We start from the raw sequence: 25,874 nt of genomic DNA, 5'->3' as shown, positions 1-25,874 counted from the left end.
TATTCTTGCCACATGCAATTCTTCATGATTATCTTCGGCTCCATAGTAACAGCTGTAGTGAAGTGAGCCATTCTGTAGCATGGCTAGGTGGGCATCTAACCCAGAGCGGGGTTTTTTACACACTCCTATGCAACTATCACTGAATGTCTACATGATGATGGTCCTGGAATACTAAGTGGTGTCTGCAATATGGTTCCATTATCTCTTTTTGTAGGATTCATCAGGCAATGACTGATTCTCATTAAATCACTGTATTTCAATCAGTATCTCCATCAAGATTGCTTTGATCAGTGTATGTTTTTATGTTTCCTTGCTACATTTGTATTGACTTCTCAATAGGATTTAAAGTCACCAGGAGCGTGCAGAGCTTTAAAAATGTCAAATCAAACCAAACAAATTAATATACTTCATTTTTTCTAGCCTTGCAGGGTCAAAAGCCATTCTTGGTCTGGACTAATCATAGATCATTATTTATCAGATACATTCAGAATTAATATGAGGTGTGATTTATTTTCCTCAGTGGGCTTTTTTGTCTCTGTGATGTATGCATTTTTTATACTGTATTGTGAGAGAAGACAGAGGCTTTCTGAATATGAATTGCTAAATAAAAATGTTGGGTTTTTTAGATAGTCATATATTCACCATTCTTGAATATTGAATTATTTTAATGTTTTGCTGTTCTTCATGAATGTATTTTGAAGCAGAAATGTATGCGTAGCTCTTTTTGGAAAACTAAACTATTACATAGAAACTCATCCCAATTTGTAACAAATGCAATATTTTGTAACATACCAGCTTTTAAACCTTTATTCTGTTTGCTTCTTTGGTAAATTGGAAAGTGCATGCAGAAACAAAGATTTGTATATTGTTTCTGAGAGCCAGAAGCTCTAAATCAGGGTATTTTCAGCTACCTGCATTTTCCTCTTTACTACTTTTCCCTCTGCATCCAGTACAAAGCTGTCGTAGTTTCTCTCACTGCTATTTTTGGGACAGATTCCAGCTGTGAAATGCAATTTCCTAGCTTTTATCTGCTGAAGGAATGGAAACTTGATTTATAGTGCATTTTCTACTCCTCAGTGATTCCACGTATGGGCACTCTTAAGAGAGTCTGGGCTGTAGCTTGTTCCACTTCAGGAACGCCCACAGGAGGAGTTGGTGAGAAGTAGGTAGAGTTTTGGCAGTCAGTCCATCCTCATGCATGGCTGCATGCTGGCTTCCTGATGTGGACAAGTCCTTCAGCTCATCATGTTTAGGTGATCACTGAGGCATGTTAAAAGAAAGCACGTTCTTCAGGCCTAGAAGGGAGTCAGGAGAATTGTGTGGGAAATGGAAAGAAGCCATCATTTTTTTTCTTTCCTTTTCGAAGAGATTTTTGAATATTAATTTCTATGTTATTTAGTCAGTGCACTTACACAATAGAAGGTGCCCATGTGCTCAGCTGTGGTGCTGTAGAAAACCAAAATTGTGATAGGTGCAACTGTAGAGTTGTATGCACTGAACCTCTGGCAACATCATGAATAGTGTAATTTGTGTGGTGCATGTACATACAACATGTATTCAGTTTAAAGTATAGGGGTGACTGGTGTTTGTTTTGGAATTTAATCTTCAAATCTTCGTTTAATCCTTTGTTAAAGGAAGGTGATTGTCTAACAATTAATAACAAAAGTATACTGCAGAGACTAAACAAAATGAAATTGAAGTATATCAGCATAATTATGTAGTAGCTTAGTAGCTGAAAAATGCCACCACATCTATCAAAAGCATAGCGATCATCTTTGTAGACTTGCTGCCATCCTTTTTTAAAATTCAAAATCAGATAATTAAGGAAAAAAACCCCAGCAACTGATTCATCTAAAATAATAGATAAATCATTGCTTAAACCAGTCAGTCTCTGTCCTTCAGCAGACAGTGAGAGTTTATCTTCACAGCGTATTGACGGTCCCAGACTAGCTGTAAATGAACCAGTGCAGAAATGATTGCATAGGTCAGGAAAGTGGTATGAGTGTATTAGTATGGCAGTGCATTGGATAATTAGCCCCTCTTGCTGACAGTGAGAGCCCGGGAACAGGGTTGCACTGACATGATATTCTTGCTTCCTGACCTGAAATACCTGGAGAATTTCTGCATCATTCACTGCAGATGTACCTCCTGGGTAATTCAGTCTGCTGGATTTTAGAGTGTTCCAGTTGCTGCATATTACTGTAAAAATCATTGGGTCAGGGAGTTTGAGGGAAAGGTGGAACATCAGAAGAAACGAGGTTGCTTCCAGTTCTCTTCCTTGAACAGAAAACTAAGGAAAGCAAATAAAGAATACCTGTGTCAGAACGTTGGTTGCTTTTTTGGGGTTGTTTTGTTTGATTTATCAAATAAATGAGGTTTTGTGTATGATTCAAGAAAACAGAAAGAGGCTACTTCCCACACACCCCTCCAGAAAGGTCACTATTTCATGGTTGAGATTTCTGGAGTGAAGGGGACAAGTCAGTTTAAAAGTTGCTTAAGAAAATGTATAGATTTCAACTTTGATAAATGCAGCTATTCTGGTGTGTGTGACTCTGGGTAATATTCACAAATATTTACATCAAAAACTTCAGAGTGTTCTGGCTGTGATGCCCTCAGGTAGTTGCAAATACCTTTTTGGATGTTCACAAGCGGGATTTGTTTGTTCTGTGTCATCTTAGTTTAAGGAGTCGCTTGAGCCAAGCATGTGCCTGTCTCTTCAGAGCCCTCTTCTTAGGCACTGGCTTAGATCTTGTTTAAGCATGCGTGGCTGTGAGGCTGAATTGAGGTTCATAGCATTGATGACTAGCAATAACTACTGAAATTGTAGGCCTAACTACTTACAACAAAACTAGGAAAGGCCTTTTATCATATTAAATAAAATGGAAGACTCTGAAACAGCTGTAATTCGTGAAAGCACATTTTGAAACACACAAGTCTGGGGTCAGATGAGATCCACCTAAGGGTACTGAGGGAGCTGGCCGAAGTGCTCACCAGACCACTTTCAATCATTTACCAGCAGTCTTGTTTAACTGAGGAGGTCCCAGCTGATTGGAAGTTAGCAAATGTGATGCCCATATACAAGAAAGGCCGGAAGGAGGATCCAGGAAACTACAGACTGACCTTGGTGCCAGGAAAGGTTTTGGAGCAGATTGTCTTGAGTGCCATCACATGGCCCATACAGGACAGCCAGATGATCAGGCCCAGTCAGCACGGGTTTATGAAAGGCAGATTCTGCTTTACTAACCTGAACTCCTTCTATGACGAGGTGATGACCTGCTTAGTGGATGAGGGAAAGGCTGTGGATGTTGTCTACCTAGGCTTTAGTAAAGCCTTTGACACCATTTCCCACAGCATTCGCCTGGAGGAACTGGCTGCTCATGGCTTGGGTAGGTGTACTCTGCTGGGTAACAGACTGATTGGATGGCTGAGCCCAAAAAGTTGTGGTGAATGGAGTTAAATCCAGTTGGTGGCTGGTCCCAAGTGGTGTTCCCCAGGGCTCAGTATTGGGGCCCATTCTGTCTAATATCTTTACCAGTGATCTGGATAAGGGGGTCAAGTGCACCCTCAGGAAGTTTGCAGACAACACCAGTTTGAGTGGGAGTGTTGATCTGCTTGAGAGTAGAAAGGCTCTACAGAGGGATCTGGACAGGCTGGATCAATGGGCTGAGGCCAATTGTATGAGGTTCGGTGAGGTGAAGGGCCGGGTCCTGCACTTGGGTCACAACAGCCCCATGGAATGCTACAGGCTTGGGGAAGAGTGACTGGAAAGCTGTCCAGCAGAAAAGGACCTGGGGTGTTGGTCAACAGCCGGCTGAATATGAGCCAGCAGCATGCCCAGGTGGCCAAGAAGGCCGATAGCATCCTGGCTCGTATCAGAAATAGCGTGGCCAGCAGGGACAGGGAAGTGATCTTACCCCTGTGCTCCGCACTGGTGAGGCCGCACCTCGATTACTGTGTTCACTTTTGGGCCCCTCACTACAAGACAGACATTGAGGTGCTCGAGTGTGTCCAAAGAAGGGCGACAAAGCTGGTGAAGGGTCTAGAGCACAGGTCTTGTGAGGAGTGGCTGAGGGAGCTGGGGTTGTTTAGCCTGGAGAAAAGGAGGCTCAGGGGGGACCTTATCACTCTCTACAATTACCTGAAAGGAGGTTGCAGTGAGGTGGGTGTTGGTCTCTTCTACCAAGTGATAGGACAAGAGATAGGACAGCCTCAAGTTGCACCAGGGGAGGTTTTGATTGGCTATTAGGAAAAATATCTTCTGTGAAAGGGTTGTCAGGCATTGGAACAGACTGCCCAGGGAAGTGATTGAGTCACCATCCCTGGAGGTATTTAAAAGACATGTAGATGTGGTGCTTAGGCACATGGTTTAGTGGTAGATTTGGCAGTGTTAGGTCAGACTTGATGATCTTAAAGGTCTTTTCCAACCTAAATGATTCTGTAATTCTTTGAGGTTTTGGATATCTGTTCTAGAAGTGACCTTTGTTGTCTCTCCTCTTATTTAGTGTTCTTAACAGAGGACAAAGCCAATTCTGTGTTAAAAAGATACCCGAGAGCCAACACATTTCTGGAAGAATTAAAGCAAGGTGACATAGAACATGAATGCAGAGAAGAAATATGTAGCTATGAAGAAGCAAGAGAAGCATTTGAAAATGAGGAAAAAACGGTATGTTTGGGGGTTTGTTTAAAGATGGGTGAGGTGTATCGCTACTAAATTTTTGGGTGTGCTGAATGCTTGTGTGTTTTCCAACATTACATTAGATTTGTTTCTCTTTTTGGCCTGTTTTTTAAGTAAATAAGGTGTACAGTGGAGATGGATAGACTGCACAGCAGTAACTTTTGAATACTTCATCCCAATTAAACTGAATTTGAAGGGGGTAGAAGTCTCAAAGAGAATTATGCTCCTAAGTGTTGTGAAAATTGGCAGCTGGGAAGAAAATGAACATGAATTAATACCCCCACTTGAGAAAAGGTGGGCACATGTTGGGCAGCACTATTTACCCAAATAGCCTATGTACTGGTTCTTCTTTCATCACATACTTAAGTCTGACCTGGATATATTATAACTGCAGTTGTCTTGCTTGGAAGAAATGATGGGATTGGGACTGTTATGGGAAATATGTAGAGGCAGAGGGCACCTGTCTTCACTTATCTCACTCCTTTTGGAATAACGTGTTCATTGAATATGTTCACATGAAATGACTAAGCAATTAAAAATCTTCCAATTTAAAATACACCTTCACATCCCTGGTGCTGGTATAGGTGGCCGAAGTGTTCAATGTCCAGACTATTAGTAGTCTAAAAATAAGGAAAGACTAGTGGACTTCCTCCAGCTAAAATCTGCAAGCCCCCAGAAAGTAGAAGGCATCTAAAATGTGGGAAGAACAATAATTTCAGTGCTACCATGTGTTACGCAAGGGCAGTGATACATTAACTTGAGGGGAATGAAGCAGATACTGCCCACACAGAATTGTTGCGTAGGTCTGTTGGCTTCTCTAATTAAAAGAAGCCTGTGGGCTAATGGCTCTGCAAGCAATAGCTGCATATCATACCCAACATATCTTATATTGCTTCCCAACAAATAAAACTAGCTCACAGGTTTTTGATGGTGGCATCTGACCTATTTAAAGCAATACAGTCCAGATTTTTTTCTTCTTTATTTAAGACAGACATGGATGAAGTTAGTGCTGAATTTAAGGATAAATCTAAAGTGAAAAAGGTGCTAGAAAATGTGATTCAGAAAACTTATCTTCAGAAAAAGTTTCTATCCCTTGTGGTGTTTTTGCACAGGGAAATTGTACTTGCAAGGCCAGTGGGTTAATGGGCAAAGTGGCACAGGGATCATTGCAGATTTCTTCCAGAATTTACAGGTGATATATTCTACTCTTCAGTGACTGAGCTCGATGTCAAAAAAATAGCGATGTGTAAAGGCATACTGAATATTTTAAGTTCTTGGCATCTTTTTGTTGGAGGCCACACCTGGGGAGATGGATAAGGCTGGAATGAGAACTTTCTGATTTATTAAAATGAAGTAGTAGGACATGCAGTGTCTCTTCAGAGCTTCTTTCTGAAGCTTTAAAGTGCATGCACACACATGTTTTTACCTCCCAAACGTGGCTTTGTGTGGACATTCCTAATGATAGCTCATTGTGTAAAATAGTGTGTACAGTGACAGAACTTCTGTAAAATTCTGATACAGTGTTGCTTTTGCTTAAATAGCACAAGAAGTTCAAGTCACTAGAGAAAGCATAGTCTAAACATGTTGCCTCTCACTTCAGTTTCTCTTCCCCCATTTAGGAACATTTTGTGTTCTGGTAGATTTCCCTTGCAGAGGTATTTGGGAAATAGTAAAATAGAAATAGTTACATTTCTGCTCTTGCCACAACCTTTGTGTCACAGTGAAGAAGGAGCTTCCAATCACATCCTGACTTTTTATCTATTTCTACTACTGTATCCTTTTTTCCTAGCTGCTTTATTCTGTTGTTGGTAGCTTGCTAGTGGGCCAGGCTCTGCTAATGTGTAGTTTGCCTGACCAGCCTCATTTGCTTGGGCTTTTAGTCCATTGTCACTCAGCAGTATCCATCCTTACAGCCACTTAGTAAGATGTAACTTCTGTGTCCCAGGGGAAGGAAATGGATAGAGTAGACAAGGATCATGGTACAGTATATTCAGAGTAACAAAGATGCAATGATTTCATAGTATAGATAGACTGGAATTCAAATAGGTCCTGTAGATTTTTTTATCTCAGGGTAACTTTGTTTTGTGTAATCTCTCTCTCTTTGTATTTTTTATCTTGTCCACTTGGTTCTTTTTTTTTCTGCAGTCTTCTGGGGAGGTGTGCAATATCTGGATTTGTAATACTAAAATAGTATCAAGCAGTTCCCTCAAGTTATTTTTGATGCGTAAGGTTTTTTTGGAGGTTAGCATTGTGTACAGGCATAGCTGTCGTGGAAATATTGAATGCCTTTAATATTGTGTGGGCTTGGGGATTTTGATGGGTTCAGAATTATTATTTAAAATTATAAAGTTAATTATAAAGATAATATTATTATGTTAGTTTAGAGCCAACAGGGAAGAAATTGCAGGACTTTGTGGATAAAACAGAATATAAAATTCAGTGTTGACAAATGCATGCAGGGGAAAAGGGAACATTCATTATATATATGATTGGCTCTGAACTGAACTTGGGAATAAGATCTGAATTTGAATCTATTATGAGTTGAATTTAATGCTCAGCAGTCAAACAAAACAAAATAAAAACCTGATTGCTAAGAATATGAAGAAAGAAATAGGGATCAAAATGGAGAACATAATTATGTCATTGCACACGTGCATCTCAAATGTGCCATATACAGCTCTGATCTCCCAATCTCCTAAAAACCAAATTAGTAGCTGAGGAAGGACCACAGAACCAGAGAAGTGTGACAGTTGAACAAAGATATGAAAACACTTCTGTAACAACAGTAGATCGGAAAAGAGTTAAATCAGCGAATATCTTATGATGACTGTGAGGAGCATGAAGATTGATCTGAGGCCAGTCACTTCCCATCCTTCTGAGAAAGAAGCTAAGAGGGACTCAAAGGAAACTAGAAGGTGCAGGTTCAAAGCAGATAGAAGTATCTCTTCTCACCGCAGATAATAGAGCTGTGGACTGCTCTGTGGACTTGCCACAGGATGTCTTGGATCCTAAAAGCTTGTATAGGTTCAGAGAAAAATGATATAAATGAACAGAAGATAAATCGATCTGGAACCACTGAATAAAAGGGGTCAGCTTTGGCTAATGTAAGTTCTTGAAGTACAAATAGGTGAAAGCTGGGAGAGTATTTCTGCCTGCTTATGTTTGAACTCTTCTTTCAGCAGTTTCTAATGATTGTTGTTAGAGAGAAGTTAACGGATTAGGTGAACCCTAGGTCTGATCTAGTAAAACTGTTTATTTGTAGTACCTGTAGCCTGTAGGCAGCACTGTATGTGGTCGCTGGTCAGTTGTCAAAGGTTGTTGGGAAACTCAAAGATTTGTTCAGAGGTTGCTGTGCAAAGTATTTGGGTGTGATTGAGGCACTGATACTGGTTTTATTTCCATTAACTCATTTTTTTAAATTATACTGCATGAAGCTTTTAAAAGCTGGAAGTCACAGATCTTCATTTGTGTTTCAAATTTCCCACAAATTTTAAGTATTACAGAAATTGCGAGGTTCTTTGTGTAGCTCTATTCTAGCAAAATAAACAAACCACTAAAAAGCATAGCAAGCAACTCAAAACTTGTCAGCACCAGATCTAAAATGGTGTGATCAAGTAAGACTTCTAGCATCAGTCTGTGTCTAATTATGGATGCTGGATAAATACCCAGAAAAGGTGAATCTTTTCCTGCCACCTGAAATTTAGGGCAGACCAGAAGAAAACAGTATAGCAGGTACGCTCACTTCCCGTTATTGCTTTGTTCACATCCTCTGCCTACTGAATACCAAGCAATCTTCTGACTGGCGTATTGTTAGTCCACCTTTAAAACAAGTCAGACAATTGACCAAGAATCATTTGAGGCTGACAGTGCTGCCAAATGTACTAAAGGCCTCAGATGAAGTTCTCATCAGGGTTGTGAGACTCTTAACTTTCATGTGGATCCCTTATTTGATTCAGCATTCAGATCCAGTTGACTGATGCTGACTGTTCTGAGAAGTATTAGAAATAAAAGGGAAACAAAATTCTTGCAAATTGGCTGTAACTGTCTTTGTGTGGGATGCCCTTGAGAATTCCTTTTGATTATTTCAAACTGGATTTGCCAAAGCAGTAAGGGACATTCAGAAAAGTAGTTCATGGCAGAAATATGTTAGATGCGCTCTAAGTCTTTGCCGTGGCAGTTACCTGATTCTGTGGCCTGCTTAAGTTAGTTTTTCAGCCCTTTAAGGCATATACACCTGGTATTCCCAGCTGTACAGCACTTGAGGATAAACAATTACTTGGAGTGTCCTTTTCATAAACCATGAGTTAATAATTTTGTCAAGTAGAAAGAATGTCCTTTTTGTTGTTGGTTCAAGAGACCAGCAACTGTGGAAGGGATGTTTGTGCTGTGAGTTTTCCAACTTCTAAATTACTCTTTAACTTTCTGTATGAGTCGTGCAGCTACTTCCTAGGTTTTCAGTATTTCCCCCTCTTGTTTTTTTTCATAGCAGCTTGTACAAATCCTCACACTGTGCAAATTCATCCACGTTCTCTGTTTTTGTTCGGCATGATTTGACTTTGACAGGGTGGTATGTCCTCCTCCTGTGCCTTCACTTTACAGTGCAGCGTAGCTGTGAGATGGGAGAGCAGAGGGGGAGCTGCCTGGCAGCTGTGTGATTCAAACCTCAAGTATTAGTTTCCTGCAGTTCCTGTCAATTCCATCAGCCTGGAACTAACAGTCATCGTGCTTCTCTTTGAGATTTAGCTTGCAAAAATACAAGCTGGAAACCGGGGGTCTAGTACACTAGTAAGTTTTTGGTTGGTGGATTTTTGTGGGGTGGGGTTTTGTGTTGGTTTTTTTTTTCCCAAACTGGAAAATTTAAAGAAAGATTGGGGTTTTTTTAAATGACTAAACAAGTATTTTAATATCTTAGTATTTTTCACCTGTGTGCAGACCTTTATTCCTCTGTCTCTGTAAGATAGCCTTAGACCTGAAGCACTGTAACTTTTAACAGGAGTTTGTGTGTCTAAACTGTCCTGGAATTTCCTTTGCCTTGCATGTAAATGAAAGTGGACAGCTACATTCATCCTTAAGGTAGTTTAAACTCTTACCTTAAGCTCTTTATTCACATGTCTGGTCACACCATCAACTTGAACATCCCCCTCAGCCACACACCTTATTCTGAACTAATTGTCTGCCACTCTGGGAAAACAGCTTTTCTGTTGCTTTGCCATGTTACAGAGTGACAAGGAGAGATGCTGGTATTTCAGCTTTCTGTAGAAGGTACACAGACGTTTTCTCCAGCAGATAGAGCTGAGCTTTAAGTAACATGGAAACAGTACTAAAATACCAGTCACAACTTACTACCCTTCCATTGGAGGAAGTGCATTTCCTCTGCAGTCTGCAACGCAAAATATTGTGAGGGGAAGTGTGATTTCTTCTTTTTCATCAGAATTACCTTTCTCCTCCATAGAGTCTTTAAAATGACACATCCTTGCGCAGTATATTTGATGACTTTCAGTAAATCTTTACAACTTTGGCATCAAAAACAAACATTGTACCATTTTATTTCTTTGAGGCAACAGAACAGTGAAGTGGGAAGTCTGGTTCCAGTAGACAGTAGCATTAAATAATCCTAATGAATCCTTTTGTGCCTTTTTCATTGACAATGTATTTAATTTTTATTCCACTGGAAAATCTAGTTAGTTGTATTCAAAGCAAATGAAAAGGTAATAGGTAACATCTTAATTGCCTGGTGATCTGGTGGGGAGAGGTGAAGTGTTTGGTTTTGTCAGGTTTTATCATACAGAGATCCCCAAAAAAAAGCCGTGTAGCTAATGTCATTTTTTTTAATGTTAGTTTCCCCTCTGAAACATGTCTTTCTAAAGTCAGCATAGTTGATCTGGGATTCACTATGGAACAATGCATCAAGGAAGGCCCTTGTAGAGAAGTACTTAGAGAGGTTAGTCCATCTTCCAAGAGTTGTTTACTTTGAAGTCAATGCTACCTGACTTACCTTAGATGATTTTGACCTCGGTTCACATCAGAGAGGGTCACTGTGACAACCTGCTTGTGATGTCAAGCTTTGGAAATTAGGAGAAACTCCTGATCCTAGATTGCTGTAGGAATGAAGACTTTTTTTTTTTTTGGAACTTGCATTGAGTGTAGGGATAAGAACAACTGAATTTATCTTTTCAAAATGAAAATCTACAGGATAGCCAGTTGTTTTATGTACATGGCATTGCTCTTAACCTCAGTAAATTCTGATCCAGAAGCACTGTGAGCATTTGTTTTGCCCATGGTGTGTCCTGGTCCTGGCTTTGCACAGGGCAAGCTTAGCCTCCGTGCTAGAGAGGCCATGCTGCTTCTGGACTCAAGCTGCCTCTGAGATCAGTTTGGTGGTATTACCTGTTCAATGCTGATCATGTGACAGCAGTCCTGAGCTTAAAAATTGATGGATCTGATTTGTCTGTGCACAAAGTCAGTCAGCCATCTGAATGGCATCATTTACTACTGAGCAATGACAATATCAGTTTTACCTGGTGACTGTTTTAAAAATACTTGCATGTAAGATGTGTGCTGTTATTTAAAATAGATGCTGGCATGAGTATGAATAGGTCAGGTCTCTGCATTTTTAAAGAAAACTAAAGAGTTCAGAGTTTCTGGCATGGATTTGGGGGGGGTGTTAATTTTTTTTTTTTCTTAAATTTTACATGACTATAAAACACAGTGGAAGTGTTTCTTAGTAGGAGCGATCTTATATTAGAGGTGAGGATAACTGGTTTTTTGAGGCAGGGTATGATTTTCTTTGTACTGGTTTTTCATAGCATTCACTAAAGAAAATTGGATGGCGACATGATCTTTGTGGTCCTGCTTGTGCATATTAATACAGCAAAGAGTACTTTCAAGTACTGGTGTCCCTCTTCATCTTTGTTTTCACTTGTTCATATTTTCCCTTTTCACTTTCTGTTCCATTTAACTGTAGCTGTGTTGTCTTCTACAATATAATAAGCTGTGTAATATTCTCATAGTGCTAGAGCTATTTTTAACTATAAACAGGGGATCTGAATCAACTCAAAAGAAACTGACAACAATTGCTTTATGAGCCAGAGGGTGGGGGAAGTCTAAATTATGAGATGACAGTACAACATAGTTTTACTTTGCCTGTGGTTTTGGACTGTCATTCCAAAACAGTATTTCCCTGTCAAATTGTATTAGAATATTATTAGTTTTAAAAAAAAACAAACAAAATCCTAACTTTTACCTTGAGTGGTGCTGAAAAATTTTAATCTACGAGATGGCTGATGTGCATGCTGATTAGATTTTTTTTAAAAAAATTATTAACTTTTTACCTAGTCCTGTCTGTGCTGCACATCTGTAAATATTAAGTGCAGACACAGGAATCTTAAAAGCAGCGAGGAGTTGGTTTTAAAAAACAAAATCCTTTTTGTATCACTAATCACATCAGAAGAAGATTTGAAAGTTTATTGTGTGTGCTTATCCATAGCAGTTCTTATTTTAATCATCAATATTTGAAATGCCTTTTTTCCTCATTCATTTAAAACAACTTGATTACGTGATTTATTTTTTTTTAACTGTCTTATAGTTTCTGACTTATCCTGTCTTGCTCTTTTAGAAGGAGTTCTGGAAAGTCTACAAAAATGGACTTCAGGGAGAAAGTAACACAGGACATAACTGGTATTCATTTTACCTTGCATTTCCATTAATCATTGGCCTTTTTGTTATCCTCATTGTCATTTTTGTCATATGGAGATGCCTGTTTAAAAAGAAAATGCGTAGACAGTCGATGTACGTGCATAGGGGAGCCCACGAAGCAATGGGTGATGGTGCTGTGGCTGACAGCAGAGGTCCTCTTCCGCCGCCTCTCAGCATTGTTCATTCCCCACAGGAGGAAATGTATGAAGTCAGTGGGCTCTCTCCAGGAGGTCTGAGCTATACGGATGGACGGTCAGACTCGATATCTACAAGGCTCTCAAACTGTGATCCTCCTCCTTCATATGAGGAAGCCACTGGTGAAATCAGTATGAGAAGTGAAACTGAACAACATTTAGATCCGCCCCCACAATATGAAGACATTGTGAACTCCAGTTCAGCCAGTGCAATTGCACTATCTCCTGTTGTCACCAGTACTAAGTAAAGCAAGAAGAATGCTATGGACTTTTTAAAAATTACTAATCATTTTGTAGCACTTTATCTTGGCTTATTATGCATTTCTGTAATTTAATAGACTTGTACAATGAACTTCACTTTTGTTTTAGATGCACTTGTTGTTTGGGTTTGGGATTTCTTCCCCCATGGCAGGTCTTAAAAGATAAGGAATTGGTATTGAGAGTGCAGATGCAAATGTGGTGCTCTGCCATACTTCTCAAAAGTACCTTTGCTTTGAGGGATATCACTTGTTTTATTCCAGACATTGTCCACATTCCCCACAAGATTTGTGGAATCCCACTCCCCTTTCTTACTGCAGACTGTCAGAATTGCCTGAGATAGGGATTCCTTAAGCAACATTTTAGATAACTACTTACACTAAAGGGGACCGATTTTGCAGTATTGCCTCTTGTCTGATTGGTTCCTTTTTCTTATTTGGATTTTTGTTACATGATGCACACTATCATGGGCCCTTGGAAGACTGAGAGCAGTATGCCTTTGTGTACAAACCAGTATCTCGTTAAGAGTATGCTGGCATAATAGCAATAATTTCAGAGTCCTGGCAGAAGAGTTATGTTCTAAAGCTTTTGCTATTACAACTCAAAATTCTGTAAATGTTTAGAAGCTAACAATTCACGATACTAATTACTGAATTTTTATAGTGTACTTTTTTGTCTGTGTTCTGCCTTTCCTCTCTGTTTTCCTATCTGTTCTTGTGTATTCTAGAGTTGAGACTGTGAGGTGTGCATATGTTAACTTTAAAACTTGAAAGTTCACGCAACAGTAAATAATGAAATACTGAAATACTGGAGTGGATAAAATCCTGATCATAGTCTTTCTACCATAGTCTTCACTGGGACCAGGATGTTATCCATAAACACATAAACCCAAAGGTATTAGCTTCCTTTTTAAAATGGAAAAAAAGGAAAAGCATTCATTGTGTGAGACTTTTTTTTTTCCGACTATGAAATAAAAACCCCTTCCTCAAATCCTCATACTCTTGCTTCTTGCATATTTACTTGTACTGTGTGTGCACCTTGTGTTGGTGGCTATGGAAATCCTTGCAGAGAATATAGATACCTTTTTCAACAACAAGCATATTTATTGCTTATCCATTCCAACAAGGTGCTTCTGTTGCAAAAGTTAACAATACGTTATAATGAAATAAAACTACTTACATTTTTCATTGTTTCTAAGAACAGTGTAGTGCTTTTATCCGTGACATGAATTCTTAAAGCGCACTCCATCTTGCTGTACACAAGTCTTTTTTTCACAGCTCTTAGGTTACAGGGGCTCATCAGAGTAAGAGGTGCAGGGAGTGTGTTAGTCCAGGCTGGCTCCAGAAGTTGTGTGGCCAGCCTGGCTCTGCTCTTTCCAGCTGCGAGGCCTACCTAACATGGGGCAGAACCGTGAGGGCCCACCATGTTGTACTGCTAAGAACACAACACAGGCATAGCCCTACACATTAGTCTGGAGTGACTTTTTGAGGCTGAAGAGATTTCTTGTCAGACTTGATGCAAGTTAGAATAGAGGCTTGTGCAGAATTTCAACCACCTGGTTTAGATGCTGATGATAGTTAAGGTGGTGCAAGCTGTAGTGTGGGGATTCTTTTTTCCCCAGCTTGATTTAAAAGTTCATTGCTTGGTTTAGCTTCTGAATATTCATTTCAGTTTTCTTTCTTCTCACACCAAGGTAGCATGGCATTAGCTTTAGTATTGTTCTGTGTTCTACTAATCAATTAGCACCAACTGAAATATAGTTAGCCCTAAAGGACTACTGTGTTATTTTGGCTTTCTTAAAACAGAAACCCAAACTGCATCTTGTTCCAGAGACCCCAAATGAAATGCCAGTGGCATCCATTTGAAATTGCTGTTAATGTCTGAAATGTGTGCTGGTGTCTGCTGTCTCATGGGGGCTTGGCCTGTCTTTTCCCTAAGGCATTTTACAGAAAGTGGCTGAAAAGAAATATATGGTCATAGGTGGGTGTGTATATGCACATTTGTGTAAGAATTAGATATAATGTATTGACAAATGAAGTAAGGATTTTATGATTAAATTTATGTTCTCATTTTTGCAAAAGAATAAATAGGTTGCTTAAGTTGTCTGCTGGATATCTTCAGTTGCTAAGGCAAGTTGTATTAGAGTTAATAGAGGAACTCCAGGCCACACTGTTGTCAAAAAAATAACTCTTATTTATATTTATTATATATAATAGATATTGGGCAGATAAGTACAGTATGTTCTGGACACTTGAGTAAATTGCCTAGGTCTTGTTTTTGGACTGTCTGCCCTTTTCTTTTGAAGTGGTTTTAGCTCTTACGTGTCCTGAATTGCCACCTGTAGAAGTTAAAGTTCCTTTTATACTGAGCAACAGTTAATGTAGTGTTTTAGGCAGATGTTACCAAAACAAAGTGCCTCATCTCAACATGCAGGAACCACCTCAAAAAGAGCTGGTATTTCAACGTCCGTGCCATATTGGCATCTCCTGTGCCTGCCAGCACAGCTAGTAGTTTTAGTACTAACTTTTTTGTTTGGATGTAAGACTCCCCTGTAGGAAATGCATGGAGATCACCCATTTCACATTAGGTCATTCAGCAGCTGTCATCATTCCCTGAACATGGGCACCATCATTTTAGAGATGAGCTGGCTTTTTTTTTTTTAATTACTCTTATGTTCCACTATCACTTTTAACAGCTTTATGTTTCTGGCTCTGAGTTGAGTATGTTGCTGTATCCTGTAGATACTTTTATGTGCAGTGCAAAAATTATGTTTGTCTTTCCAAAAAAGCCACAACCAAATATCTAAAATGATCTATGAGTTGAATTTATTGGGCTATGCCTTTTCCATGTACACGATCATGAAAGCCATTGTGAGCTATAACCTTATGTCTTAGTGAATAAATTTCATTATTAAACAAAACTTGCGTGGGACAGTTATCCAAATGCATTTCCTGTAAGTCATGAACAGCTTTCTCCATGTTGGAATAATGTCAAATTACAAATTATTTTGTTCTCTTTCATGAAGTGTGGGAAAATGGCTTAGTCTTGTGGCTGGCTTTTCTAATCTGATTGAAAAATAAAATTTAATTTGTACTGGGTTTTTATACAGCTTTTTTTTTACAGGTCACTTAGTTGTTTTACCTATCCTGTAATTACATTGTCATGCAATAAATAGTATAAATTTTTAGTGGTACCTCTAAAGGTTTTGCAAGTCTGAATGCAGTGCTGTCTTGACTGATGAAATGAATAGTCAGGATACTGCCTTTCCCAGTTCTGAATGTAACATTGGATTTTATCGTATGAGGACTGAGATGATTTATCTGCTAAAACTAACTTAAATATAAGTGTCGCTGTTTTATGAAATCATGGAAATTAATTATTTGCTTAGATGATACTTGGCGTTAGTGAAGGTTGTTCTGTCTTCACTGGATGTAAATAACCTCTGATTACAGTATTGCATATTTTAAAGGGGCTTGGTTTACATTAAATTATCCTATTTAAACATTTTTGCCTATGTTTATAGAAAAACTTTTGTAACATTTGTTTTTGGATATGCTAAATAAAATTTTTTAAGATGCCTCTAATGTTTCAAAATGTCAATTCTACAACAACAGTGAGAATTAACTCTGTATTTGAGTGGTTTTCTTTTGATTTCCATTGTTATATGTACTTAATCTGTTGCAGTGAATCAATTATTTTGGTAACTTTAAATATAATTTTGTTTGCCGGTCGACTTGGTATTCTTTCAAAATTCAGTCTTGTTTTTAATCAGATTTATGAATGAATTTTTTTTCCATTTTTTGTTGTAGCCATAGCTAAATAACAGTCACAGGCAGAGGGAAAGCAGAAATTGTTCTCTGTTGCAACGTATTGAAACAGTACACTCTAGCAACAAATGTTTAAGTCAGAGGACTTAATTTCAGAGTTGGCTTCAGCCATTTTGAAAGTAAGTGATTGCAAAATTTTGCATCAGCTCTGGGAATGATATATTAATAACGAACAAAAAACACCCCAAAACCCAAACCCAACAGACCAGCCTTGCATAGTGATCCCTGCTGGAAGCTGAAGATCTCCATTCCAGTCAAGACAAACTTTCTCTCATCTTTTCTCACTCAGCTGCTGGTAAATAGGATAATATGTCCTTGGTATTTTTCACTAGCTTACCGCAGGACTGGAGTCTGTTGGAGATGTTAGTGAGGCCCCATAGGAGGTATGTATCTTAGAGCTCTGTGAACACGAGTGCAGTGTTGTACAAAAGTACCAGAAGAGTCACTTGAAGTAACAAAGTGTGTGTGACTTTCCAAGCTGTCACGTGCATAGTGTAGCACCTTGATCCCCTTGGTAAGCTTTTATTTGCATAGCTCAGACCAACACCATCCAAACAGAAGGCTCTGTGTTCGGTTAAGTGGCATTTGCAGTGCAGATACACGTCCAGTGTCCTGACCATACATCCATCAGCACTGGCTCATGTGTTTGCACATGGTTCGGTGCACAATTGCCTCTGCATGCCTGGCTTCTAGCTATTGAAACATGGCAGATAAAATGTTAAAGTGGTATCATGAATCTCAGTGTCTATAAAAATCAAATCATCGCACCAGGTTACTAGTGATGAATGTTCATTATTTATTGTTTCGTATGCCCTGAACACTGTTCTCTGCTGCTCTAAATCACACTGATAGATTCCTTTTTTCTTCTGCATAATGTGAACTTTGTAAGTATTTCCTAGTGCTACTTGCTGATTTTTAAAACGAAGGAAAATCATGTTTGGCTGAAAGCAGTGAGGTGATATCTGTACTATTTCATTGCTTGTTGCACACATATTTGATTGATTTGCTACAGGGTAATTGAACTTTGAGCTTTGCCAGAAAGTTGAACTACACTTGTCTTCTGCAGTGGGATCTCAGTAATTGTATTTTTGATTTGGCAGTGAGTTATTGAATGCTAAGTAACAAGTCAGTGCAAGAAATGCCTTGCCTATATTCTCTGCATTGTATATATTATGCAGCATTTTCTTACCATTTGCTCTCTGCAACATTTGCTGTAATATTAGGACCTGTGTTCTTTTTCCCTGTCCTGTCTCAGTGTACTATGCAATAAAAACACACTGACTGCTGTGCTGTTTTTCCCTGTCTTAGAAACAACAACATCTAAGAATCAAAACAAAACCTTTCAGCGTGACCTGCTGTTTTCTTCTCCAGTTGGAAGCTTTGTATGTACCTGCATGGCTCCTGGTGTTATCTGAGGAGCTTAAAGCAAGAAGGAAACAAGTACTTAGAAAATCTATTTTGATACTCACAGCAATTAAATCTCTGCATAAGGAGTAATCTGTACCAGACAGACCCTGGACCAATTCCATAGGTCAGAGGATCCGAATTTGATTTTGCTTTATTTTCTCACTCAACTGTCACTGCTGGCAGTGGCACAGCACCTGCTCTTCACTGTGCACAAGGACTCAAGTTGTTTTCTCAGTGACTACATACTCCAAGGTCTGTATATATGAGAATCCAGGACACAACCTTGCCAACTTTCCTTCCTTGTCCCCTTACCTTGCTGGCTTGCTCACACCCCCTGCAGTATTTCAGTGCTGGACAAACACAGCTGAGGGGCTGAATGCAGGTATTTGGGGCCAGATGCAGACAGCAGTCTGCTGTGACATGTGGTGAGGCACAGGCTGTTACCACCTGTGGCCTTTTAACTTCCAGTCTCAAAGCAGCCACCAAGATTAAAACCACTGAAGAAGCATTTCTTGCCAGGATTTTCTGTGGAAAGTGATACTGTCAGAGAATAGCAAGGACAATGTGACCAGCTCAAAAATTTTCCCTGTCTGGTACCCCTAAACTGTCTTATCACAAGTCATTTCTTTCCATTTACTATTAGAATTGCTATTAATTTTTTCCTTTCATTTTTGTAGTGTCTGCTTTTCTGTTCATGGTTCTATTGTAACCATAGCTTTTCCTTTATATGTGGTTGAAGATGAAATATATCTGCCCTCTGAAAGAATATCCCACACATGAAAGTTGGTCAGACTACATTTTTCATATGTATCCACCTCACTGGAGTTTTAAATAAAACCAAAAAGTTCCACACTGGTATCTGCTGTGTTGACCAATACTTACTTACACCTCAGTATCCCCTTTTCACATGCAATCTTGTGGACGTGCATTTCTGAACATTAGGTTGGTGTCTCTAAATGTACTTCTTCCATCCAACTACCATGTGAAATCATGTTTTGGATTGTTTCCAACTCACCTACAACTTTGAGAGCGCTAGTAAAAGTATAATAAAGGCTGGGCACACTTGCGTATTCATTTGCTAAGTAGCGTAGGCGTTTGTAAGCAAATTCCTCTGTGGAAGCAGCTGATGTGTGGGGAAGGTTGAAGGTAAATATCAAGTTTAAAATGAAAACAGCTGCCTTCCATGCAAAAAAAAAAAAAAAAGTGCTGACCCCAAAGCTAAGCCTGACTCTGCTGCCCTGAGCGGTTGCCGCTGCAGCAGAGAGGGTTTGGCACAGGACCAGCAATCTGTGGCACGGCTACTTGTGCTCCGCGGGCAGCAGCCCGTCTGCTGGCATAGCAAGATTCGTGGGCTGGGAGAAGGCCTGGCATCCTGACACTCAGCATAACCCAGCCACTTGTACACGGGCCCTTCTGTGGGTTTTGCCCACAGTAAGCATATTGTATTGTTTTAGGTTCTGTTCTCCACGTGTGGGTGCTCACCAAAAATTGAGGCGCGGGGGCAGCTGAGAACAAACCATTGCTTTAATGTCTGCGTGCCCCTCGTGGTCTCCATGGACCAGCGATGTGACACGTCCATGCTGCGTTGCCGGCTCTGCCCAGCACAACATCCAAGTGCCCCCACAGCAGCCGACGCCTCTGTGGAGCCTGCGCCAGGCAAAGCTACTAAAGCCCTACTCGGAGTAGAGTTGTTACTGGCTGTAGGAATTGCTACTAACATTTCTGTAACTTTTTTACTCTCGGTCTGAGCTCCAGAATTTTTTTAACAGTTTAATAACTTTTGCAAAATGAAAGGATGTCTACAATGCTTAGTCAGATAGTGTAGTAATGGTAAAAAGCCAGATGCTTCATTTTTCTATTTCTGGGGTTTTTTTTCTCTTAACTTGCTGTTTTTTGCACTTTATTTAATAACACTGCTGAATAATGTTACTTCCTTGTTCTGTTCCCCCCTAAAAGCTTTCACATGGTCTTATATCAAAGTTCTTAAGAGTTGATATTCTTATTGTGCAGATTCTTTAGAAGAAATGCAGCTTTGGAAATAATTTTTACTGCTATATTCTCTTTGATAACTTTTTTCAGCCTTATAAATTGTTATTTGTAGCTCAGTTTCCCTTTTTGTACCTATTTGTGCTGCCACTTTCATTAACTTTCAGCCTTTCCACACAGGCAGCTTGGATCTGTGAAAATGCTTCCATCTCCCACATTGGCAGAAGTGTTTAGAAAAAGCTTTTCTGACCTGCACAATGCTTTCAGATTTCAACATTTACTGTTCTGCATCAGCACAAAGTTGACAGCCTGAAGACTGTTCACAAAATCACGATACCAGTGCCAAAATACTCAGTGGCTTGGAGCTGTCAGCAAGCCCCCAGCCCATGAGGAAGGCTGGTTCTTGCCCTGACCTTGCCATTCACCCACATCCCTGGAGCGAGGATTTGAACTTGGGTTTCCTCCATTGCAGGGTATTAGGCTGCTTTGCACACTAGACTGGGCTAGCAGTCTTCATCTTTTTCAAACTTCAAAATCCCTTGAAATTTCCTATACTATATGCAGATTTCTGTGTATAGTGAATTTAAACTACATACCATAGACTTAATTTAGTTACTTAGCTTCTTATGGGTTGCTGGAAAGCAGACCAGTATTTTTCTGTTAAGGGATATCACAGGCTGTGGGTTTGAGCAGCTACTCTTGGGTTTTTTGTATGCTGGTGACACCAACCTTCCCGTTATACTTTTCAGATCACAAATTCCATCTGGATCCTGAAAAGTCTCTGCCAGTGCAGGTTTTGCTGCTTGTTTTTGTCAAAACTGGCACGGTTCCATGAGCAATTTTAGGTTCACTGAATTTCTCTTCAGTATAGAAGAGTTTATTAAAAAAATTCCTGAGCAGCAGTAGTTGATGGTTATATGATTGACTACACTGATGTATCCTAGCAACTTGGCTGAAAAAAGATCATCCAACATTGCTAATTTGTGCAAAGATTTCCAGATTGCTGAGTAAAAATGTGTTTATCTTGATGAGACTGACTAAACCATATCTCACTTTACCAGTATGTCCTACACCAAACTTTGTGCCATACTGTTGAAAATGCTTCTCCAAGAGCAACATTAAAGCCCCTCTCAGACTCCTGTTCTGGGGGCAAGACACATGCAAAATGCCCTCCCAGACAGTTGAGTAGCACTACCCCACATCACCAAAACATTCACTTCCCTCTGGCCTGCCCTTTCCCGTGCCAGGGCTTGCAAAAGGTAAAGACCCATAGAGTTCATTTAGCTGTCAGACACAGGTCTTCACAGTCAGGTACAGCCTGTGGACCTTTCACCTGGCATCTCCTCTGTGTTGGTGATGATGACAAATAATTGTCTTGCTAATAGTTAACATCATTTCAATCTTTTAAAGAGATTGCTATCATTAGTTGTGCACAAATGCTCCTCTTCCACCAGATTTCGCAGATGAGATGCTGCAAGATCCTACCCTGCTATCCCCCTTCTCCTCATGCCATTCCTCTCTGCTTTCTCAGCTGATAGCCTCCTCAGGCTTCAGTGACACTGTATGTCACCGTCACAACCACTATCTGTGTTGATCTGAGGCTGGCTAACATTCAGCACAGGCATGATGGAGACGTTGCTAGGGGACAGAGAGGGCCGAGGTGCTGTCCTTTCCCTCTCCTGAAGAAGAGCGTCCAGCATTGATGGAGAGCTCATCGACAGGACGTAGTCCTGGAGCACAAGCTGCTGTGGTGCATGCCCTACAGTAGCAGACACTCTGTCTGACCTGCTAACTGCATTTGACCATAAAGTAATGCCTCTGAGAAGCAGATGCTGTCACTGCTTAGAGGCCTTTTTTGCTTCAACACCAGACTATTGCAACATGCGGTGCATGACCAAAGCTAATGTGGAAAGAACTGCTCCAGCTACGAGTGAGACATGTATCTGCAGGGCTGTGAGACCTGTGCCAGTTGCCCATTGGTCTGAGGTAGCCATTCTGCTTTACAAACCCCTAAGCTGCCCTGGCCCTCTCCGCTTGAGAGATCACTTCTCTCCTTGTGCCATACCCCTGCAACTACAGGTAGCAACATCTTAGTTGAATTTGTGCTGCAAAGGAGGTTGGGTGTGCATCAAAAGCTTTCCAGGTCCATGGAGTTGCCTCTCTCTCTCTGACTTGTGTGGCCTTAATTTTAATTTGTTGAGGCCATGTTGTAAAAGCTGCAATTTTTAACAAGGCTTTGAAGGGAGTATAAAGAAATTATGTGAGTGTGCTTTTGAAATGTTCCTGCCATCACTGTCCAGTGCCTGATACAAATTTTTTTCTTCACTTTGTTATTTAAACTGCTGGCAGGTGAGTTAATTAATTTTAATAGAATGCTACGGGGTGGGTTTTGCAAGTCTAATTATTGGAAGGGCACTCAGGAATGTTAAAAGGTCTCTTTTAATGCTAAATCTAAAGAAAGCAATAGAATTAAGTAATGGTCTAGTATTTTTCTTAGTTAAAAATAAAGGAAAAGAGAAAAAGAAAAGGAGGAGGCCAGGTCAATTGAAGTAATTACACTAGTAAGAGTACAGGAGTGTTAGAAGTCCTCCAGATCCCTTGGTTTTGTTCATGTACACATATCTGTGATAACTTTCTAACTTCATTGTCAATATTTGGATCTAGTTAAAGCAGACTTGCCTGCTTTGACTTGGCCTGACTTCATGCTGTGGATTATATCAAGATACCCAGCAAATCCACAGTGGAGAGATCATCAAAACAGGGATATTGGGGCAGTCACACAGTATCAAGCACCCTCAAAGGGCAACCAGAGATACTGGTCCACTAAACTGGATCAGCCCGTGCAGGCACCGGTGGTATCTGTGTGAAAGAGTCAACCTCCAGAGACGGTTATTCAGAGGCTCCTTGGCATGCAGCAAGGCAGCAGGGAGGGGGGCAGGGTGGCATGCAGGAATGCTAAGGTTATCTCAGCAACCTTGCAATGATTGTCTAACCTGATAGGTGTTTGCATTCCTTAGGATTTTTTAAATCACATATCTGCTCTTTTGGTGGTATTTATAAGGTTATCTCTACAGGGGAAGTAGATAAAGTGTCCCCTAAAGCCAAGAGATTTGCAATATTTTTCTTGTAGAAGAAAATAATTTCTGTCATCAACATGTCTCCTTGTCATTTCCCTTTTAAGGCTCTGTCTGTAACAACAATAGAGTTTGACCTGCTGTATTTCACATTAACAAATCAACAGAGTGGTTGAAGTTGGATTTCTATGTATGTTTATGTATTCAGGTATCAGCTGTGCTCTACCTTGGCTGTGAGAATAGCTCTGAGGTTAGAGTAGCAAGTTCCTGTACCTGCGTCTGGCCTTAAATGATTAAATGTGTTGAACGATTGACTCTTACTGTGGTTGAAAAGCACTGATAAAGAACTGTGGAGAGTTATATCTTGCTGTATTTCAGGTATTTTCCCTTTAGTCATGTTCCTCTTGAACTGAACACTCTTCAGAACAACTCTTCACAGATTAGGCTTTCTTTTTTATTCTAGCCTATGCCAAGGTAAATTTATAATAGAAGTTTTCTTTCACTTGTGTATGACCTTGAGAAAGATTCAGCTGGTAGTTTGACTAACCTTACGAAGAACAGAGTTGAACAATTTTGTCTAATCTCATCATGTCGGAAAAGAGGTATTAAGCCTGTATTAAGAAATTAAAAGATTAAAAATACAGTGGTTGTGCACAAGTCCATTCTCATTACATCTTTCCAAGTACCATTTCAAGCTTTTGTATGTTGTTGAGCTTTGTTTCTGTCGCTAATAAAACCAATATGAGACAAATAATGAAATATTGATTTAGCAACTTGAAACTTTTTAAACTGCCATTTTATTCAATGTATCCATAGGCAGCGCAGCAGAATGAAAGTTTTATTGTAGACTGAATGAACCTATTGGTTTGAGTATGACACAATGAAATTGTAACATAGCAATAAAATTGCAGGGCACATTTATGCCATCTGTTTCATAGTGGAAAAGCAAAAAACATTTTGGTGATGGCCCCAAACAATAAATCTGGATTTAGAAAAGAAAAACAATTGGAGCTTGTAATGTTAGGAACAGCCTAAGATGTTGCACATCCTCCTTTCCCCCACTGTTGCTCAGCTGCAAAGTTCTCCCAAGTGTTTCTTGTTTTAGGCATCCTTAGCTGTTATAGTCTGCTGGGTTAAGGTTTTAAAAAAACATCTCCAAGTCATAGAACACTGATTCAACAGATGTTTGCCTCTTCCTATCTTTATTGCTTTTATCACCTTTCCATTTTTTGAGAGGGCAGGAAGACAGGCGGTCAGGTTGCATTGCTCCACAATCAGTCACTGACAGGAAACAAAAGTTAAAGGGTCTTGATCTGTTAGCAGGAGGGAAGCATGAAACAGTTTTGTTCAATCTTCCATCAGAACAATGTAAAATCTATGACCTGAACCTTGTGTTATCAGAAAATGAGGGAACTAGATTATTGTAAATCATGCAGTATGTGCAGAAAGGTGTTTTCCTTAGGAAATCAGTGATGTAAGATAAGAGGGTTCTCTTATTCTGACTGCTCTTCAACTATTCGATATTGTGGCCCTTATATTTTTAAATATCCTGTGACCTTAAAGAAGGGCCCATAATATACTGTCCCTGTAGCTATTGAAATCTGTAGATATGGAATGTGATTAAGATGGGTATTAAATCCTTTTTTAAATTATTTTTGTTGCAAAGTTATAAATGTTAGTGCATATCTACCTAATAAATAAAAATCATCTTTCTTCTTTGGTGGGTGGGATCTCTTGCAGGGAGTTTCTCCACAGTTTCTTAGTGTTTTCTGTGTGTCCCCTTTGCCACAACAGTCCTCTGTAATGTACATGAATGATCTTATGTAATGGTATCTGTTCAAGGTCCGTATATTGCCTTTTGGAGGAGAAAAGGAGAAAACAAAAGATGTCAGGGTTGTTGAAGCCACTAGTTTCTGGTCCAACCACAGCACTATAATTGCCTCGGAGCATCTGTGTGCACTCCCAGTGGCAAAACCCCTCTCTGGCATGTACTCCTCAGTTCACCTACCCGTCCCCAGTTCCTAGTCCTGGTTCCTCAGCCTGCTAAAACATGGTGAGTACACACTTTCATACAGCCTCCTCCACAGTCATCTGCTTTATAGAGTGAGACCATCATAGATAATTGCTGTGAGTCTACCATCAACTTCTGTGAAGGAGGTTTTCATCCTTACCCAGCTGTCTCAATTAGACATCTAGTTACCTGCCTGGCACAAATCCATGCCCATTGGATTTTAAATGAGAAGGATGGAAGCAACTGGGTTTGTTTGTGTTTAAGCTGCAGAAGGCACAGTTTTCAGGTTTTTTTAGTGTTTGCCAGTTTTAAGATGAGAGCTTGAAAAATGCCATTAAAATGAAGAATGGTTGCAAGGTAATAAAGAAACAATCTTCTTGCTTTAAGGACTTGAGCTAAAAGCTAAATGACTGTAGTGGCTCAGACTGTAAAAGCAGTGAGAAATTTAATGAACGGTGACCCCACAGGAAAGTCAATCTGTCTGCTAATGTTTAGTTTTGTCATTTCTTCTGAAAAGTAATAAACTTTATTATATAATCTGTTGGTTATGGAACCAGGGGTCAGGCCCCCGTTGAGCTTAACTCTGCCAGTCTGTCTCAGCTGAAATTACTGACTTTTCCCATGTAATAAGTAAACATCCCAGGCAAGAAATAAGTATGCAGGTAATGAGGGAAACAGTTATGGCTGTGTGGAAAGGAAATTGTCACGAACTTGACTGCAAAAGCTCTAAATGGTTTGTAAATTCCC

The 25,874-nt window shown here is 39.8% G+C and overlaps 1 protein-coding gene across 3 annotated transcripts in view; it reads left to right on the top strand.

The window, feature by feature from the left end:
• The window catches only part of PRRG1 (proline rich and Gla domain 1), a 37,237-nt gene extending 20,836 nt beyond the window's left edge, over nt 1-16,401 (top strand). For all 3 annotated transcript variants that reach the window (XM_074814584.1, XM_074814582.1, XM_074814583.1), the window contains exons 3-4: nt 4,503-4,663; nt 12,291-16,401. In XM_074814584.1, the coding sequence (XP_074670685.1) occupies nt 4,503-4,663; nt 12,291-12,812 (683 nt within the window). In that variant the 3' untranslated portion in view covers nt 12,813-16,401. The remainder of the gene's footprint in view (nt 1-4,502; nt 4,664-12,290) is intronic.
• Nucleotides 16,402-25,874: the final 9,473 nt, after the last annotated feature.

Source organism: Strix aluco, chromosome 2 (genome assembly GCF_031877795.1).
Source record: "Strix aluco isolate bStrAlu1 chromosome 2, bStrAlu1.hap1, whole genome shotgun sequence".
Classification (NCBI taxonomy): Eukaryota; Metazoa; Chordata; class Aves; order Strigiformes; family Strigidae; genus Strix; species Strix aluco.
Note: the sequence above shows the minus strand (reverse complement) of the source record. Positions and strands in the feature narration are given on the sequence as shown.